We start from the raw sequence: 20,313 nt of genomic DNA, 5'->3' as shown, positions 1-20,313 counted from the left end.
GACAGTTATAATCTAGCCTTGAAGCTGCAACTCCCCTATATTTATCATAAGGATAAAAAAGCTTTTTTTTAGCCATCTGACTGCCATTTTTAAAGCGGTATTAAACCCAAAATAAACATTTCTTATATTGCAGCTTACCAATTCTTGGATGTGATGGCTGCATTTGTTTTATTTTTTTGGTTTTTCCTTATTTTTTTTTTTTAATCTGGTAATCCAGCCAGCACATCTGTTTTAATTAAAATAATATGATATGATAAATGTGTTTATTGTTTTTATTATTTTTTTTTTTTTTTAGTTTTACAGCACAAACTCTCCAGCTGAATGTATCAGTTTACATGGATAAGACAAAGAATTTAACACACGGCTGGGGGGATTACAATGATCCCTTTTCTATTTATGTAAATCTTTTATCCCAGAAGAAAATAAAAATGTTTGCTGCAACTGATTTTTTTAAGTATCAGCTGGCATTTGGCTTTAATTTGTTAGTGTATTTAAATCCACTAGTCCAGCTAACACCCCCCCCCCCCCCCGAGACTGACAGTGCTGCCGCCTGTTGTGCCTCCTGTGCTCTCCCTTTAAACATTTGATTCTACATGGTGGTCATTAAAAAAGTAAAAAAATGATTGCCTCGCGCTCGGATGGGGGTCTGGCGTTCCCCGACCTGGTTAGGTACTACCAAGCAACGCAATTACGGGCTATAGTTTCATGGTACACGCAGTGGTCATACAACAAATGGTCGGAGATAGAGAAGCTATGGTTAGCCCCGATGCACCCGAATAGCCTCCTCTGGGGCACGGACACACAGGTTTATACGAATCGCCTACTGGGGCCGATGGTCCAGCTTAATCAGCTCTGGAGGAAAATCTCCCGGGAACACAGGCTCCACTCGGAGGCATCCTTGCTAACCTCGTTTCTTTGTAACCCCAAACTCCCGGACGGCCTTACTCACCAGATGTCTTGGCCCTGGGCGTCCCGGGGGCTATTTCATCTGGGACACCTAGTGGACCCCAGATCGAGAAAACTGCTGTCTTTCTCGGACCTGCAGACTAAACACGACCTCCCCCAACGGACGTTCTACAGTTACCTACAGATCAGACATTTTGCGCAAACAATAGCTCCGAGACTCCAATTTTCCCCGCCCACCCCCTTTGAACTGCTCATACTTGAGGGGCGGAACCGTCGGGGCATGATATCAGACATATACCGCATCCTTAACGCGCACCACTTTCCCACAAAGGGCAAGCACAAGTATATGCTGAGATGGGAAAGAGAGCTGGGTGAGGAACTCCCCCTCGAAGCTTGGCAGGGGGTGTGGAGGCAAGCGGCCAAATCCTCCTTGTGCACACTTTACAAGGAAAATTTTTACAAAATTCTCTATCACTGGTACCAGACCCCAGCCGTGCTCCACAAAATCTACCCCTCTGCCTCTGATCGATGCTGGCGCTGCCTTCAGGACAGAGGCACCCTACTTCACATATATTGGGCCTGCCCTTTGATAGCCCCATTCTGGACATCAACCCAACAGCTCCTTGGCCGGGTATTTGAGGTGCCTATCCCGTTTACGCCCAAGTTCTATCTTTTTGGCCTGTCCCAACCGCGGATGGCTAAGCCGTCTCGGCAGCTTCTGCGGCATATCCTTACTGCAGTTCGTTGTCTAATAGCCCTTAACTGGAAGAGTAGACTGGCCCCATCTATGGAGGCCCTCTACTCCAGGATTAAGGACGTAGAATTAATGGAGAAGATGACGGCCAGATTGAGGGACAGGCTGGAGGAATTCGACCGAATATGGGAGAGATGGCGACTGCGGGAAGACTAGGGGCGAAATGGGTGAGGCATGACGACCTGGATTTCTGGCACTTTCTCCTCTTTCTTTTCTTTCTTTTCTTTCCCCTTTCTCTGTTTTTCTTTCTCATCTCTATAGTTTTTATAGCGATTCTCACTTGCTATGCATTTTATGTTTGGTTTAGGCCACTGGGCAGCATGTACTGGGTCATGGGGGCTATGGGGCGGATGGCTGATTTTTGGTGCCCCCCGCCCCGTGACACTCCATCGCCCGAAACACTGGACTCTATGGCACATGTTTGTGCTCCGCTGCTGCCTGTCACATACCTATATTTACTTCTGTATAGCCCTATATGTGATTGTCTCTTATTGCACTACTGTACTGTTTCTATGCCTATGTTTTCACTGATGGTGAATAAAACGTTATTTGGAAAAAAAAAAAAAGTAAAAAAAAAAAATACTCTGCAACACTGTGCAATACTCTGCAATAAATGTTAACAGAAACAAAGAATTTTATTTATTTATTTTTTCTGAATTTTCAGTCTTTTTTGATTTATAGTGCAAAAAATAAAAAACCCAGCGGTGATTAAATAGCACCAAAAGAAAGCTTTATTTGTGTGAAAAAAACGGACAAACATTTCATGTGGGGACACATTTGGCTCCCTGCCGGACTGCGCATGCGCGACGCCGCCATATGCGTTCCAACACTGAGGCGATCGGCGCCTGCTCAGAATTTTGTGCCCACACCCCTGAGTCCAGGCTCACGCCCCACCATCCGGATTATAATTATGCCGAGCGAAGTGCGGCAAGGGGCCCTGTGTTGGATCGCATATTGCGGCGTCGCACATGCGCATTCCAGCGGGTAGCCAAATGCGATGGGTAGCGGAATGTGATGGGTAGCGGAATATGATAGGTAGCGGAATGTGACGTGACACCGGCAGAGCAGATCAGGAATTCATCTCTCCACTGTGAGAATCACATCTCAGCATCGAGATCCAGCCAGCCGGGATTTACATACAGACTGCCACAACCAAGATGGCGGCCGCTCACTAGCCCGCCCGCCCGCCTCACACCCACGACCTGACTCATTTCCAGCGGTCCTGTAGACCAGAGCGGGGATAGTTATATCCTACGGGGGGATCACATTGCCGGTACAGCGATCTGTTCGCCGGCGGTTTCCATAAGTAGTTTGCCACAACCAAGATGGCGGCGGGACGTCCTGTGTGAATGCCGGATGTCATGTGACATGAGATCTCGCGAGAGCGGCCGGCCGGACGCAGAGAGGAGCAGCCTGGAGGTGCAGGGTGAGCCGGGAAGTGGCCGGTATATAAGAGGGTGAGGGGTGTGTGTTCTCCCCCAGAGGGAAGAGTCCTGGAGACCCCCTGAGTGGTGTTTTGGTGGGGGCCGCCATAGTGTTCTATGGCTCTGTGATCAGCAATCCTCCCTGTGCAGCACCGGGTCTCAGGTTCTCCTCCCAGGAGGGACATCTGCATGGAGTCTGCATGTCCCCCCTGTGTGTGCGGCTCCTCACAGTCCGGTTATCAGCGTGACCTGTGTAATGACACACACACATATATATATATATATATATATATATATATATATATATATATATATATATATATATTTATATATATATATATATATATATATATATATATATATATATATATTTATAATGACATGTGTGATCCCTTCTAAATGGATGAAGTGCAGCCCCAGCGCAGAGATGTGTGTGGTGTGAACACACAATGCACGCAGACCGTGTCCGATCTGTGATCTCCGTAATTGGGAAGATCGGCGGCGTCTGTGTGCATGTGTCCTGGGGTCCCCACATGTGTGTGCGCGTGTCGGTATCCCCACGTCTGTGTATGTGTGCTGGGATCCCCACGTGTGCGCACGTGCCGGGGTCCCCGTGTGTGTGTGTGTGTGCATTGTCGGGGTCCCCACGTGTGTGTGTGCCGGGGTCCCCACGTGTGTTTGTGTGTGTGCGCGCGCGCGCCGGGGTCCCCACGTGTGTGTGTGTGCGCGCGTGCGCCGGGGTCCCCGTGTGTGTGTGTGTGTGTGTGTGTGCGCGCGCGCCGGGGTCCCCACGTGTGTGTGCGCCGGGGTCCCCACGTGTGTGTGTGTGCCGGGATCCCCACGTGTGTGTGTGTGCGTGCGCGTGTGCTGGGGTCCCCACGTGTGTGTGCGCCGGGGTCCCCACGTGTGTGTGTGTGCCGGGATCCCCACGTGTGTGTGTGTGTGCGCGTGCCGGGGTCCCCACGTGTGTGTGTGTGTGTGTGCGCGCGTGCCGGGGTCCCTACGTGTGGAGGGGATTAACCGCTTCAATACTGGGCACGTGACACTGTACACAACTGAGATTTTTATCAGTTTTTCCCAACAAATAGATCTTTCTTTTGCTGGTATTTGATCTCCTCTGCGGTTTTTATTTTCTGCTAAACAAATAAAAAAAAAAAAAGACTGAAAATTTGGAAAAACAAAACTTTTTTTTTTGTTTCTGTTACAAAACTTTGTAAATAAGTACGTTTTCTTCTTCACTGACGGACACTGATGGGACACATAGGTGGTACTGATAGGTGGCACGGATGGATGGTACTGATGGGCATCACTGATTGGCATGCATTAGTGTTTGGCACTGATTGGCATCCCTGGTGGCCAAGGGTAGTATACCTGGTGGTCACAAGTGGTGGGTATCCCTGGTGGTCCTGGGTGGACATCCTTGGTTGGGGGGCTGCGCTGATAAACAATCAACATAGACCCCCCCCCCCCCCAAATCAGAGGAGCAACCGATCGGCTCTTCTCTGCTCATGTCTAACAGACAGGAAAGAGGAAAATCCGATACACGGCTTTTCCTGTACTCACCGTGATCAGATGTGATTGGACACGGCTGATCACATGGTAAAGAGTCTCCATCAGTGACAGTGTATCCATTCAGACACGGAGCTGCGGTTCGGCCCCACCCCTCTTTCTTCTCATTGGCTCACTGACATCTAGCAGCAGAGAGAGCCAGTGGCGCCATGCTGCCGTCTCTCAGCCAATGAGGAGGGAGAGTACTGGACTGCCAAGACATTCCTGCAACATCGCTGGAGAGAGATGGGGCTCAGGTAAGTATGGGGGGGGGGAGGGGGCTGCACACAGAATTATTTTATCTTCATGCACAGAATGTACCTTCTGCCTTTTGCAACCCCTTAAAACCCAAAAAGCAAACATTTATTGTACTGCAGCCAATTCTTAGATGTGACGGCTGCATTCGTTTTCTTTTTTAGGTTTTGCTTCTTCTGTTTTCATTTGGCGATCCTGCCAGTAATTCAGTTTTTCAAAAGTACAAGCTCCCCTGCTGATGTATCAGTTTGATGGTTGGGACAACCCGTTTACCACTGACAGGGGTGCTTACAAAGATCGGCTTTTATTTATGTAAAACCCCCAAAAAAGGAAATAAAACTGCTGTAGCCGATTATAAAGTGTGAGCTGGAGTTTGGCTTCAATTTGTTAGTGTAGCTAAATCTGCTAATACATTTAACACTCCCCTCCCCCCCCCCCCCCCCCAAGACTGATAATGCTGCTGTCAAAAGGTGCCCCCTGTTCTCCTTATTCCAGAGTGAGGGCGCTCTAATACAGGAGGTGTATTACTGGCCAGATCACCAGTTGAGAACAGAAGGGGGGGGGGTCAAAAAAAGGAAAACGAATGCAGCTGCCACATCTAATGATTGGTGAGCTGCAATATATTACAGTTTTGGATTTGGGTTTATTACCGCTTTAGAGTAGAATTAAGGGGGGAAAAACATTCTTTTTCTTTTTTTCATTTTGGATTGCATAAAGGAGGGTTATAACTCCTTCCCATTTGTGTCCCTTTGGGGAGAGTTTTCTTCACTTCCTGTTCTAAAGCCACAACAGGAAGTGAGAGGAAATCCCACCAAAAGGAGGGAATCCCTAGTTGCCCCCCCCCCCCCCCCCCACAAGGTTTCCACTCTATTACTGTTTTAGAGACAAGCAGAATTGCGCCCATTCTAAAAAGGGAGAAGGGGGGGGGGGGCAGCTGTGGTGGTGACAGCAGGTGTATTGAGGTGGTGTCAAGTGTAGTGGCAAGGGCAATGAGGATAGGTAAGGGCAGGGGAAGGATGGTAAGGGTAGGGAAGAGTTGTAGGGGCAGAAAAGATTGGTAAGGATAGAAAAGAGGTGAAGGTAGGGGAGGAGTGGTAAGGGCAGGAAACATTGGTAATTGAAGGGAAGAGGAGGGAGGAATGGTAAGGGCAGGGAAGAGTGGTTTATGTAGGGAAGAGGTGGTAAGGGTAGAGAAGAGAGGTTTATGTAGGGAAATGGTGGTAAGGGCAAGGAAAAGGAGGGAGGCGTGGTAAGGGTAGAGAAGAATGGCGAAGGTGGGGTAAGGGCAGAGATGATTGGTAATTGTAGGGAAGAGGAGGTAGGAATGGTAAGGGTAGGGAAGAGTGGTTTATGTAGGGGAGGAGTGGTAAGGGCAGAGAAGAGGAGGGAGGAATGGTAAGGGCAGGGAAGAGTGGTTTATGTAGGGAAGGCGTGGTAAGGGTCGGGAAGAGGAGGGAGGAGTGGTAAGGGTAGAGAAGAGTGGCAAAGGCAGGGTGGGTAAGGGCAGAGAAGATTGGTAATTGTAGGGAAGAGGAGGGAGAAGCCGTAATGGCAGGAAAGATGGGTTAAGGTAGGGGTGGAGTGGTAAGGGCAGGGCACATTGCTAGGGGCAGGGATGACCACCATTCCTGACTTCTGCATAAATACACTTCCTATTGGGTTATCCTACCAGCATGCTTCACGTGTCCTGCATGTTGTTAATGTGTCTATTGCCCTGCATTAAAGTGACCCTGTCCTCGGCTCATGCAGGACAAAGTACCAGTCTTCCTTTAATGAAGATCTCCCCCGTCAGTCATACTTGCCTTCCTTTTGCTCCCCTGCCTTTCCATTCAGTCGGGAGTAAAAGAAAAGGAATATTTCTCATATACAAGGATCTTCCAATGTTTTGTGTTGTGTTCTTCAGGTCATGGATAATGTGTTCATCCAGCACAGCATCAAGGTCCTCCAAGCCCTCAACAAGCAGAGAGAAGCCGGCCGGTACTGCGATGCCACCCTTGTCGTTGGAGATCTCCAGTTTAAAGCCCACTGGAGTATCCTTGCTTGCAGCAGCCCGTTCTTCCAGAGCCTTTATGGAGACGGCAGCTCCCCAAACATTATCCTTCATGAACGCTTCTCGGAGGTCATGGGCCTCCTCCTGGATTTCCTCTACACAGGGGAGCTGACTCTATCCCATCACAATGTGGAGAAGGTCCTCTCGGCCTCCAAGGAATTGGGTATTTTTGAAGCTGTTGAGGTCTGTGAACAGTTCCAGCCAAAGTGTTTTGAGTCCGTTGACCGGACCGAAGATTTTTTCCAACAGTCTGGAACGTTGGAGACCTTGAATGGACACCTGAAAGAGGCGGAGGAGTCGGATGGAGAGGATACTCTAAAGGGAATATCGGAGCTCAGCAACGTGCTGGCGGACAGTGAAGTCCCAGCGGAGCCGGCCAATGAACAGGACAACGGCCTTTCCCTGCTCCAAGGGACAGTGGCGATTACTCCATTTCAGGAAGTCGTCTTGAAGGACCCAGAAATTGTTGAGAGGAGGGAGTTCAAGAGGCAGAGGAGAGGGCAGAAGAACGGGCCGTGTATTGGCAGCGATGGAGACTGTATAACGGTAAGTCTGTGGAGGCTCCCGGCTCTCCAGGTCATGGTATATGTAATTGTAGTTGGCCACAAACAACTGGGCTTGTTCCATATCAACAATTTGAAGCTCATCCAAGCCCTTTTAGTCCCATTGAGTGTCGGGAACATACTGCACCATTTTTAGTCATGGGGAACAGAAACCTTGATCCAACTATGGATTGGAAGTTAGATGTTCTTTGCCAAGAACAGGATGGAAGGTGTAAAAATTGTGGAATCGCCTAGTTCTTGTTACCCAATTCCATCCTTGCCATCAAGGAGGCTTCATAGGTGTTAATCTTTTGAGCCACATGGCTGAAGGTGTGAATTGTTATCAAAATGCCGGGATAGTGATGCTAAAACGGCATCTCGAAGAAGAGTGAGGTCCACATTTTGGGCAAAGAGGACAACCGGTTCTCAAGAGACATGGAAAAGGCCATCTACATTGAGCCTGGAGCAAGAGCGAGGGCCTTCAACAATATTTGTCTTTACCCCGGCATTTTGACAACAATTCACACCTTCAGCCATGTGATTTGAAGAATTAACGCCTATGAAGCTTAGGTGACTTGCCCAAGAACATCTACCCTTTCCATGGTTGGATCAAGGTGTCAGTTCTATCCTTTCTAAGGGGTTCCACAACTTTCACACCTCCCGTTCTGTTCTTGGCCAAGAACCTCTACCCTTTCCATGGTTGGATCAAGGTGTCTGTTCTACCCTTTCTAAGCCACTGTACACACAGTCGGACATTCTGCCAACCAAATCCATCGGATTTTGCCTGTCGGATCTTGTCCGAAACTGTTGCATACACACGATGGGACTAGTAGCCAATAGCTTTGATGTAGGAATTTGATCTGAGCATGCGTGGCACTTGGTCCGATCAAAATTCCCTACACATGATCGGAGTATGTCCGATCGAACCAGTTGGTCGGAAAATATTTCCAACATGTTGGAAAATTGGGTCCGACGGAATCAGTCCGATGCATACCACACACAGTCGGATTATCCGACAACACGGTCCGATAAGACGCATTCCGTCTGATTCTCGGACCGTGTGTACAAGGGCTTAGGGGTTCCACAACTTTCACACCTCCCATTCTGTTCTTGCCCAAGAACCTCTACCTTTTCCATGGTTGGATCAAGGTGTCTGTTCTACCCTTTCTAAAGGGTTCCACAGCTTTCACATCCCCATCCTGTTCTTGAACAATAACACATCTTTCCAAGGTGTTGGTGCTTCTTGTGTGGGTATAAGTGCCGGGGTACCTTCCTGACACTCATCAGAACTGGTTTGGATAAGTTATGAAATGTCTTCAACATTATAGTACAAGTCCAGTTGAATGTAACTGACCGCTATTAGGTATAATGGTCAATAATTTACCATCTTCTATGTCTTTACACAACCAGTGGTGTCTTAGGAGCCAGGTAAACTATCCATCTAGAACAGGCATCCTGATACTCTGGAGTTTTCTTTTAAAGGTAACCTGGGCTTACAGGAAGCAGGAGGCCACCACTGCTGACCTCCGCAGTAGCGTTTTGTCCTGACTCTAATACCAGCCTAATGGGTTTAATCGCTATTCTGCCGCAAGCCTGTAGATTAGAAGGAATGACTTCACGTTGACTACACTTGCTGCCTACTTCTTTGAGGTCATTTGATTTATAAGGCAATTGAAGTCTGAGGATCAGGATGACTACCGGATCAGAAGTGACAGCCCGCGTATCTATCTCGCTATGTCTTGTTTAACAACATGACGACCGGCCCATAGTAAAAAATACTCCATTACTGTGTCGTTTAAATACCAGGGTTATGACAGCAGCTAGCTGCCATTATCCCGGTATTATTTTTTTTCCTGTGGCTGGTTCTGCGTCAAAAGTACCCTTCCCCCGCCGCTTTCCGGGCTGCCACTTGTCTGTATGCCCTCAGAAAACTGGATCGACGTCTGACCTCGCTCCCGGTTCCCGGGCCATAATAAGCAATTTTGTGTTTTTTGCTTTTAAAGGTAAATGAGAGATCTCGGGTCTTTTTGATCCCAGATCTTTCAATAAATAGGACCTGTCATCCTTATTTCTTTTACAAGGGATGTTTACATTTAGTTATAATAAAAGATAAAGTGCTAAAAAAAGAATTTCTTTTTTTTTTAATGTGCCCCAATCCCTCTGTGTTTGTGCGCAGAAGCGAACGCATGCGCAAGTCACGCAAGCATAGGTAAACTGTGATCAAACCACACACGTGAGGTATCGCCACAATCGTTATAGCGAGAGCAATAATTCTAGAGCTAGGCCCCCTCTGTAAGACCCCTTTCACGCTGAGGCGCTTTACAGGCAAAATATCGCCTGTAAAGCGCCTCTCCTTTCACTCCAATGTGAGAGCCCGAGTGCTTTCACACTGGAGCGGTGCGCTTTAAGGATGCATAAAAAAAAGTCCTGCAAGCAGCATCTTTGAGGCGCTGTATACAACGCTCCTAAAGCGCCCCTGCTTATTGAAATCAATGGGCTGTGCCCGCAAAGCGGGGCTTTGCGGGCGATTTTAAATCTTTTTTTCGGCCGTTCACGGGGGGTTAAAAGCGGCAGTAAAAGCAAAAAAGGATGGTAAAGTGCCGCTAAAAATAGCAGCGCTTTACCCCCGGCGCTCCTCAGTGTGAAAGTCTGTAAACATGTAACCCCTAGAAAATTATAAACCATCACCTATGGGGATTTTTAAGTACCGCAGTTTGGCGCCATTCCGCGAGCGTGCGGAATTTTAAAGCGTCACATGTTATATATCTATTTACTTGGCTTAACATCATCTTTCATATTATCCAAAAAAAACTGGGGTAACCGTTGTGTGTGTTTTTTTTTTTTTTTTTATTCATTTAAAGTGTATTTTTTCCAAAGAAAAAGCATTTGAAAGATCGCTGTGCGAATACTGTGTGACATCAAAAATTGCAACGACCGCCATTTTTATTCTCTAGGTGGGTCTCTGCTAAAAAAAAAAAAAATTATATATATATATATATATATATATATTTTTAGCAGAGACCCACCTAGAGAATAAAAATGGCGGTCGTTGCAATATATATTTATTAATTTATTTAGCGGTTCAAAGCAATCATGACAGCTTCCTGTCAGAATTGCTCAGGTGGGTTGGGACTACGATCCGAACCTGAGCCCATCCCTAGTGATTTAGCTGCCTCAGGTATCCTCCAGCTCAGGCAACTAATCCAAATGGGAATTAAGATTGACAGAAAGCACTTTCAAGTTCTGAAATTGTCGTGTAAAGCTAGATGCTCCCGTTTTAAAGTTCTGATCGTTTAAAGAAGTGTCTGTTCTGTTGCAGTGGGAGTTGGAGGTGGACCAGATCCATGACGTCATAGCAGACGGCTCAGATTATATGGAGGATGACCTGGATGAAGACTTTGTCTTGGAGAGGAAGATGCCGAGCTCCAAGAGGAGGTCCTGCATGCCAAAGAAGATCGTTCCTTTGGAAGCATCCACTAATGACTCCATGGCTGATGGGGAAGAGCTGAAGAACAAAAAAAATGCCAACGCCCCTGTGGAATGTCCCATATGTCACAAGAAGTTCCTCAGCAAGTATTATCTCAAAGTCCATAACAGGTAATGCAACAAGACCGTGCTCACCAGGCTGTACATCACACTAGATCAGGCTTTCTCAACCCTTTAACCCTAGAGCAGGCATGTCCAAAGTCCGGCCCGCGGACCAATTGCGGCTCGCAGTCCGGTTTTGAACGGCCCGCCTGGTCTTTCTCAATTTAGTGTGCCGCGGGATCAGCGCTGTCAGATGATCCGAACCCCGGCACTGTGAGAAGCTCCGTGAGCTTCAAAAGTGAAAGTAAAGTGCAGAGGAGTGTGCTGTGCTCTCTGCTTCCCCCTACAGTGCAGTACCCGGCTGAATGAGGAAGCTGCAAAGGTACTGTACTATGCTACAAGCTAAATTAATGTTAAAAAGGGCTTTATTCATGTGTGTGTATGTGTGTGCATGTATGTCTGTATGTGTGTGTGTGCACGTGTGTCTGTATGTGTGTGTGTGCACATGTGTCTGTATGTGTGTGTGCGCATGTGTCTGTATGTGTGTGTGTGTGTGTGTCCGCACATGTGTCTGTGTGTGTGTGCGCACATGTGCCTGTATGTGTGTGTGTGTGCGCACATGTGCGTGTGTGTGTGTGTGTGTGTGTGTGTGTGTGTGTCCGCACATGTGCCTGTATGTGTGTGTGTGCGCACATGTGCCTGTATGTGTGTGTGTGTGTGTGTGTGTGTGTGTGTGTGCGCACATGTGCCTGTATATGTGTGTGTGTGTGTGTGTGTGTGTGTGTGTGTGCGCACATGTGCCTGTATGTGTGTGTGTGCGCACATGTGCCTGTATGTGTGTGTGTGCGCACATGTGCCTGTATGTGTGTGTGTGCGCACATGTGCCTGTATGTGTGTGTGTGCGCACATGTGCCTGTATGTGTGTGTGTGCGCACATGTGCCTGTATGTGTGTGTGTGCGCACATGTGCCTGTATGTGTGTGTGTGCGCTCACATGTGCCTGTATGTGTGTGTGTGCGCTCACATGTGCCTGTATGTGTGTGTGTGCGCTCACATGTGCCTGTATGTGTGTGTGTGCGCTCACATGTGCCTGTATGTGTGTGTGTGCGCTCACATGTGCCTGTATGTGTGTGTGTGTGCGCTCACATGTGCCTGTATGTGTGTGTGTGTGCGCTCACATGTGCCTGTATGTGTGTGTGTGCGCTCACATGTGCCTGTATGTGTGTGTGTGTGCGCTCACATGTGCCTGTATGTGTGTGTGTGCGCACATGTGTCTGTATGTGTGTGTGTGCGCACATGTGTCTGTATGTGTGTGTGTGCGCACATGTGTCTGTATGTGTGTGTGTGCGCACATGTGTCTGTATGTGTGTGTGTGCGCACATGTGTCTGTATGTGTGTGTGTGCGCACATGTGTCTGTATGTGTGTGTGTGCGCACATGTGTCTGTATGTGTGTGTGTGCGCACATGTGTCTGTATGTGCGCACATGTGTCTATATGTGTGTGTGTGCCGACATGTGCCTGTATGTGCGCACATGTGTCTATATGTGTGTGTGTGCCGACATGTGCCTGTATGTGTGTGTGTGCCGACATGTGCCTGTATGTGTGTGTGTGCACATGTGCCTGTATGTGTGTGTGTGCACATGTGTCTGTGTGTGTGTGCACATGTGTGTGCACGTGTGTGTGTGTGCACATGTGTCTGCACGTGTGTGTGTGTGCACATGTGTGTGTGTGTGCACATGTGTCTGCACGTGTGTGTGTGCACATGTGTCTGCACGTGTGTGTGTGCACATGTGTCTGCACGTGTGTGTGTGCACATGTGTCTGCACGTGTGTGTGTGCACATGTGTCTGCACGTGTGTGTGTGCACATGTGTCTGTATGTATGTCTTTGTGCGTGCCCATGTGTCTGCGTCTGTGTGTGTGTGCATGTGCGTGTGTCTGTATGTATGTATGTATGTGTGTGTTCACATGTGTCCGTGTATGTGCGTGTGTCTGTATGTCTGTATGTGTGTGTGTGTGCACATGTGTCTGTATGTCTGTATGTGTGTGCATGTATGTGTATGCATGTGTCTGTATGTGTGTGCGGCGTGCATTTGTCTGTATATGTGTCTGAATGTGTGTGCTTGCGTCTGTGTGTATGTTACTTTTAATCCTGACCCCCCCCCCCCCATTCTTATACCATCAAAACTGCTTTTGTAGGGCTTGGTGTGATATTAGCCAGGACTGCTGCTCCTCTGAAAAGCAATCCATGCACAGATCTCTTTTCAGAGGCATTTGAATGGTGGTAAAGAGGCATTATGTTGCCTCCTCACCACCCGTTTTAAGCCCGTAAATGCAACATCTGTGTGGCTGCGTACTGTGTGTAGGGCAGCCCATTAATTTCAATGGTCTTCCCTACTCACAAAAATGCAGGGAAAGAAGTTCCCGAGCTTTTTTTTTTAAATTGCACTGCACCAAAAGCACCCTACATTTTCCAATGTGTGGGGTACCATTAAGAATTAACGGTACCCCCTAAAGTGCAGAGCATTCGTCTGTGTGTTGGGAACGAGCGCGACAAAGGCAAGAGAATTCTTGTTGGGCCGCGTATTAGTGCTCGGATGGACACACTTAGACCGAATTTTCAATGGTTCAAAGAATGTCGGGCAAAATGGTCGGCCCTCGAGCATGTTCACTTCATCAAATCTGGCCCTCTTTGAAAAAAGTTTGGACACCCCTGCCCTAGAGGAACCCAAAAACTATTTTCATGTCTCGAGGAACCCTTATTAAAACCAGATCATCGGGGCTCAATAGGAACAATACTCCTTATATAGGTGGTCAATAGGAAGAATGCCCCCCTTTAAAGTTGTGTTCAGATTGCCACCCTTAAAGACAGCTAAAAAAAGATATTTGGTGTCATGCTGTTAGCTTTGCTAAGTGATGGTGAACCTTGAACTCTGTAGGCACCATCAAATAGGTGGTCCATCAGCCACAGCTCAAGGAACCCCTAGCAAACCTCTGGAGGAACCCCAGGGTTCCATGGAACCCTGGTTGGGAATGGCTGCACTAGATTTAAATGATTATTGATCAGTAGGAAGTGTTTACTATTTACGTGATGTCTGAGGGTGGTGAGGAGGACCCCAAATTCAAGGCCGATTATTGCAGGGGAAGGCTGGTTCTTGACGTTCCTCTGCTGACTACTGGACTGAATCCTTGACTTTTGAGGCCAACAAGAAGTTACTGTAACAGTGCCCCTTTACAGTGCAGTCCCCTTTATATTACAGTGCCCCCTTTACATCACAGCCCCTCTTTACATTACAGTGCCTCTGCAGTCTGCCCTCCCATCTATTTTCCTCTCTAACATCAGTATCTGCTCTCAGGAAGGGGGTCTGTCTCCATTGTGTGGTGTCGTTGGGGTTGCCCATCTCACTAGCTGGATTGTTGCCATTGTCTAGCTTGATTTTACTCTGGGGGGGGTGAGACTTCCAATCCTGTAGATGCAACAGGAAGTGAGGGAAATCCCCTCTTACACAAAGGTCACTGGAACAGGTAACCCTCCCCCACCCCGAAAGTGTTCCCCCTCCATTCCTGTTCTGATAACTCAAGTCCCAGGACAAATAGTGCAAATCTCCCCAACAGGGACACGGACAGCAAAGGAAACTTGACGGGGGGGGGGGCGGTTCTGACCCCACCGCCACTTTGTGTCCAAAAATAAAAAAATTAAAAAAAGTTCTGGCTTTAGAATAGACTGCAGAAGAAGGTTCAATGCTTGGAGCGCCATCCCTCTGCCATTGCTGGAAGTTTTCTATCATGACACTGAGACTTTATCGTTTTCCTTTCCTTAGAAAGCACACGGGGGAGAAGCCTTTTGAATGTACGAAGTGCGGGAAATCCTACTTCAGGAAGGAAAACTTGTTGGAACATGAAGCCCGGAACTGTATGAGCCGAACCGAACAGGTGAGTCCAAAGGCCCTGTACACAGGACCAGAAAATTGTACGAAAAGTACCGCTTTCGAAACGATCGTACGATAATCTGATGGTTTACTACAGAGCTTTCCAGAGCCGGTGTCCTATCATATAAGGTCCTCCATCCGATAGTGTCCGCTGCGTACTGCGCATGCGCAGTACACAGCAACACAGATTCAGAAAATTGCCGAGGATGAACGGCACCTGCGCCGTGAGTCCAGGTTCTATCCCCACCATCCAAGTGGACAAAGAGTAGGAATATAAAAGAGCCGAGCGCAGCGAGGCCGAGCCCGAAGTGTGACGAGTGAAGCTCGCCCGCAAGGGGCCCTCTAATATTCACAACCCTATGTCCGCTTGGATGGTGGGGCTACCACCTCCACTCACGGCGCAGGCGCCGTTCAGCTTCGGAGATTTTCCAAAGCTTCGTCTGCTCCGTACTGTGGGGTGGACACTATATGATGGCCGAACACGTTATGGCAGAACACCGGTCACGACAGTTCATCTAATATTTCCGAAGGGACAAACCAGAAATGTTTCCTCCTACGATACCAGAACATACGGGTTTTCTTTTAATCTGTACAGTTTTCATCCAAAAATACAATACATGACATCACTTTCCGAATTTTTATTCTGTCGTATGAGAATTGTTTCGTCATTTTTGTAATCTTTTATTTTCGATATAAGAGAACAACCAAAGGATTCACCAATCTATGCATTTGCAGCCACGTGCTTCATACAAAGTCCCAACCCTCCTGCTCTTTTTAACAACCAAAGGATATTGTTTATATCTTGAGTCTGGTGGGGGAAGGTTCCCTCATTGTTAATCAGTGGCCGTGCCACACAGTGTTTCTCACTAGTGGTGCCATCTGGGCATGTCAGGGATGCCACATGGCTACTGGTATTATTGCAGGGTGTCGTGCAGGCCGGCCGGCCACCAGCACCATGGAGGTGCATGATGCTTATCTGGGGGGAGTTCAGGGCAGCACCGGCATTCAGAAGGGGACAGAAGTCCGCCTCTGTTCAGACCTGCTCCACCCCCTCTGCCATGCTCTAACAGCCATGTTGTAGGGAAGATGGGAGGATAGGACTCTTGTGGCAAAAGGTTGGGGGGAACTGAGGGGACTCTGATGAGAAAGTGGTGGATGGAGAGGAGACTGAGAACTTTGATGTAAAAGGGAAAGGGGGTCTGAATGATGGGTGTGGAGGGGACTGAGGACTCAGATGTAATAGGGGGAGGCTCAGGACTCTGATGTGATTTTTTTTTTTGGGGGGGGGGGGGGGGCAGGCTCCTGAGGGGGGGGGATACTGAGGACTCTGTAATGGGGGAAGGGTAGGATGGATGGAGGAATCGAATGTGATTGGGTGGGAGGAATGAGGACTCTGATGTGATTTGGAAGAGTGAGGAAGGTGTTCTGAGGACCCTGCTGTGATTGGGGGGGGAATGATGACTCTGATGGGTGTGGAGGGGACTGAGGACTCCAATGTAATTGGGGAAACTGAGGACTCTGATGTGATTGGGGGGGAATGATGACTCTGATGGGTGTGGAGGGGACTGAGGACTCCAATGTAATTGGGGAAACTGAGGACTCTGATGTGATTTGGAGGACAGGATCCTGAGCGGGGGGGCGGCATTCAGAAGGGGACAGAAGTCCGCCTCCGTTCAGACCTGCTCCACCCCCTCTGCCATGCTGTAACAACCGTGTTGTAGGGAAGATGGGAGGGTAGGACTCTCTTGTCAAAAGGTTGGGAGGGGAATTGAGGGGAAAAGGGAATGTAAAAGGGAAGGGGGTACGAATGATGGGTGTGGAGGGGACTGAGGACTCCAATGTAAAGGGGAGAAACTGGGGACTCTGTTGTGATGGGGGGGGGGGGGCAGGCAGGGTCCTGAAGGGGGGGGGGGATATTGAGGACTCTGATATAATGGGAGTAGGGGAGGAGGGATTAAGGAAGCATATGAGATTGGGTGGGGCAAGTGAGGACTCTGATGTGATTTGGAAGAGTAGGAGGGTGTTCTGAGGACCCTGATGTGATTGGGGGGGGGGGGACTGAGGACCCTGATGTGATTGGGGGGGGGACTGAGGACCCTGATGTGATTGGGGGGGGGACTGAGGACCCTGATGTGATTTTGAGGGGGGGGGGTGGAAGGACTTGGGAGATGGGGGGGAGGGATTAGGGAAGCATATGAGATTGGGTGGGGGGGGGGAATAAGGACTCTGATGTGACTCGGAAGAGTGGGAAGGTGTTCTGAGGACTCTGATGTGATTGAGGGAAGTGGGGCTTGGGAGGACTGAGCAGTCCCATGTGATGTGGGGAGGATACTGAGGACTCTGAGTGATGTGGGGGGGGCGGGGATACTGAGGACTCTGATGTAATGGGGGAAGGGGAGGATCAATTAAGGAAGCATATGAGATTGGATGGGGGGAATGAGGACTCTGATGTGATTGGGAGGACTGAGCAGTTCTATGTGATGTGGGGGGGGGGGGGATACTGAAAACTGTGGGGGGCTCTGATGTGAGTGCGTGGTGGTGGGGGGGAATGTGGACCCTGATGTAATTGGGGGAAAACTGTGAGCTCTGATTTGAAATTGGGGATTGTAATATGACGGAGGACCCCCATTTTTAGAATGGGGTGCAAGGAGATTTTCCAATTTCTTCATAGGGTGCTATGACTAATGTTAAAAAGCTCTGTGCTAGGTGAATAGAACCCAGAAAATACCTTATTTCTGGCTCCTCGGGCTGCCTTCACTCTAATCTGCTGCAGCCCCAGAATGTGGGAGATCTTACAACATTGATATGCAATTAGCGGACCTCCAGCTGTTGCTAAACTACAAGTCCCATCATGCCTCTGCCTCTGGCTGTCATGCTTGTGGCTCTAAGAGTCTTGCTATGCCTCATGGGAATTGTAGTTCTGCAAGAGCTGGAGGTCCGCTAATTGCATATCCCTGTCTTACAACATCGTTCACCGGCCCTGCATTGTACATGAGGGGGGTGGGGCACACAACTGACTTGGGGGAAGCCCCGTGGAATAGAGCTATAAGTAATTCCGTCTTCTACGGGCTTCTAGAAAGACGGAGCGTTAGATTTACGATGAATCAGAACGGATACTTGCTGAAAATATTTGTCTTTTAATGAAAATAAATGAAACGATCGTCTCTGCATAAAGAAACGTGATTGGAAATATAAAGCTGGCTCTGATATCGCTCTGAAGATTTCCCCTTTTGCTCTTGCAGGTATTTAGCTGCACTTCTTGTCACGAGGTATTTAAAAGACGGATGGAGTTGCGGCTTCATATGGTGACCCACACCGGAGATATGCCTTATAAGGTGAGTGGAGAGACGGGATTGGTTACATGTGATATGCCGGGCGTGGCTTGCGAGTTCCGGCAGTGGGCGGAGACCTTCCCATCCTGAAACAACATAGAGTCGGGCGGATCTCTGCCCATCAAATCAAAGGAAGCTTTGTACTTTTATGATTAAATACAAAGCTTCCTCTGATTGGCTGAAGCAAAGAGGTGGGCAGATAACGTGACTATTTCAACCTCAGCCAATCAGAGGAAGCTTTGTATTCATTCCTGGAATACAAAGCTGCCTGTGAGTTGCTCTGCGGGGCTCAGCCTGAAGTCCCCTGTTCCACAGCGCTGTATACCGTATGAAGCTGAAGCCACCCAGCAGGTGCACCTTGTAGGTGAAGCAAATAGTTTTGCTATTGTTCATTTGCACCAGCTTTTGATCCTGTTTAAAGTTAAATGAAACCTGGTGATCAGCTTAACCGCTTCCCGACCGTGCTATAGCCGAAAGACGGCTACAGCGTCCAGTTCGTAATCCGTGGATGCCCTCCCTGAACCATGCAGTTAACCCCCCCGTGCGCAGCTGGCACCTTCTGTGATTGCTGTGTAAAGCTGATCGCGGTAAAGAGCCAATCAAAACGGCCCTTTACCATGTGATCAACTGTGTCCAATCACAACTGATCCCATGTAATCAAAGTTGCTGGTTATCAGCATTCCTTTCCCCACGCGCTGTCTCAGCGTGAGGAGAGAAGAGCCGGTAACCAACAATTCTGACAGCGGACGTTTACACCAGAGTGGATTTGATTTAAATCATAATGTTTAAAGAGCTACTGTCCCGCTGTTGGGCCCTCCTTGGACCGGCGGTTGGGCCCTCCTCGGACCGGCGGTTGGGCCCTCCTCGGACCGGCAGTTGGGCCCTCCTCGGACCGGCAGTTGGGCCCTCCTCGGTCCGGCGGTTGGGCCCTCCTCGGTCCGGCGGTTGGGCCCTCCTCGGTCCGGCGGTTGGGCCCTCCTCGGTCCGGCGGTTGGGCCCTCCTCGGTCCGGCGGTTGGGCCCTCCTCGGTCCGGCGGTTGGGCCCTCCTCGGTCCGGCGGTTGGGCCCTCCTCGGTCCGGCGGTTGGGCCCTCCTCGGTCCGGCGGTTGGGCCCTCCTCGGTCCGGCAGTTGGGCCCTCCTCGGTCCGGCAGTTGGGCCCTCCTCGGTCCGGCAGTTGGGCCCTCCTCGGTCCGGCAGTTGGGCCCTCCTCGGTCCGGCAGTTGGGCCCTCCTCGGTCCGGCAGTTGGGCCCTCCTCGGTCCGGCAGTTGGGCCCTCCTCGGTCCGGCAGTTGGGCCCTCCTCGGTCCGGCAGTTGGGCCCTCCTCGGTCCGGCAGTTGGGCCCTCCTCGGTCCGGCAGTTGGGCCCTCCTCGGTCCGGCAGTTGGGCCCTCCTCGGTCCGGCAGTTGGGCCCTCCTCGGTCCGGCAGTTGTCTCCTCTTTGGACCCGCCGTTGTCCCCTCCGCGGACCAACACTCCCATTCACTTTAATGGGACGGTTGGTGATGCGGCGGTGACGCAACAAGATGAGGGACGTGAGGACAGCAGGTGAGTGGATGCCGCTAACAGGCGCTGCCATGATGGATCTGAAATGACAGGTGCTCTTTAAATGTAAGGACTCATTCTCACTGGTAGTTAGAATCTTTTTAATATTTGCAAACAAAAATGAAGGTTTCCTATTTGGAATAATAAACTGTCAGGTTGGTAAAACAGCGATATCAGAACTGACTCATATCATACAGTTTGTGGTGTACATAGATCTGCAAAACAATGGGATAAAGGAATATTGATGAACTTTGTTTTATCCCATGGTTACTGTGAAATTGTGTGAATGCATCAATACAGGGCATGTTATCTCAGCTTGCAGAGCTTGGATTCATTGAATGAGTTTACCAAAAATTTAAATATTGCAGAATATACAGCCTCATGGTATGTATCTAAGCTCCATTTCACGCTCAATAAACTAAATTATTAATGTATCTTAAATAGAAAAACTATCTTTAGATTTTTACTCCAAACGCATTTTATTAAAATAAATGTGATTAAAAAA

At 49.0% G+C, this 20,313-nt stretch overlaps 1 protein-coding gene across 1 annotated transcript in view; it reads left to right on the top strand.

Annotated features, from left to right (window-relative positions):
• ZBTB48 (zinc finger and BTB domain containing 48) overlaps window positions 1-20,313 on the top strand; it is a gene marked incomplete in the record, with an annotated part of 314,981 nt that overhangs the window by 265,060 nt on the left and 29,608 nt on the right. Inside the window, 4 exon segments of the mRNA XM_077458264.1 lie at window positions 6,791-7,483; window positions 10,799-11,076; window positions 14,826-14,937; window positions 18,176-18,268. Coding sequence (XP_077314390.1) covers window positions 6,791-7,483; window positions 10,799-11,076; window positions 14,826-14,937; window positions 18,176-18,268 — 1,176 coding nt within the window.

The sequence above is a fragment of the Lithobates pipiens genome, unplaced genomic scaffold, assembly GCF_037356315.1.
Source record: "Lithobates pipiens isolate NorthernLeopardFrog02 unplaced genomic scaffold, aLitPip1_a1.2 Scaffold_27, whole genome shotgun sequence".
In the NCBI taxonomy this organism is placed as follows: Eukaryota; Metazoa; Chordata; class Amphibia; order Anura; family Ranidae; genus Lithobates; species Lithobates pipiens.
The sequence above is the reverse complement of the archived record's forward strand: the minus strand, read 5'-3'. Positions and strand labels throughout refer to the sequence as shown.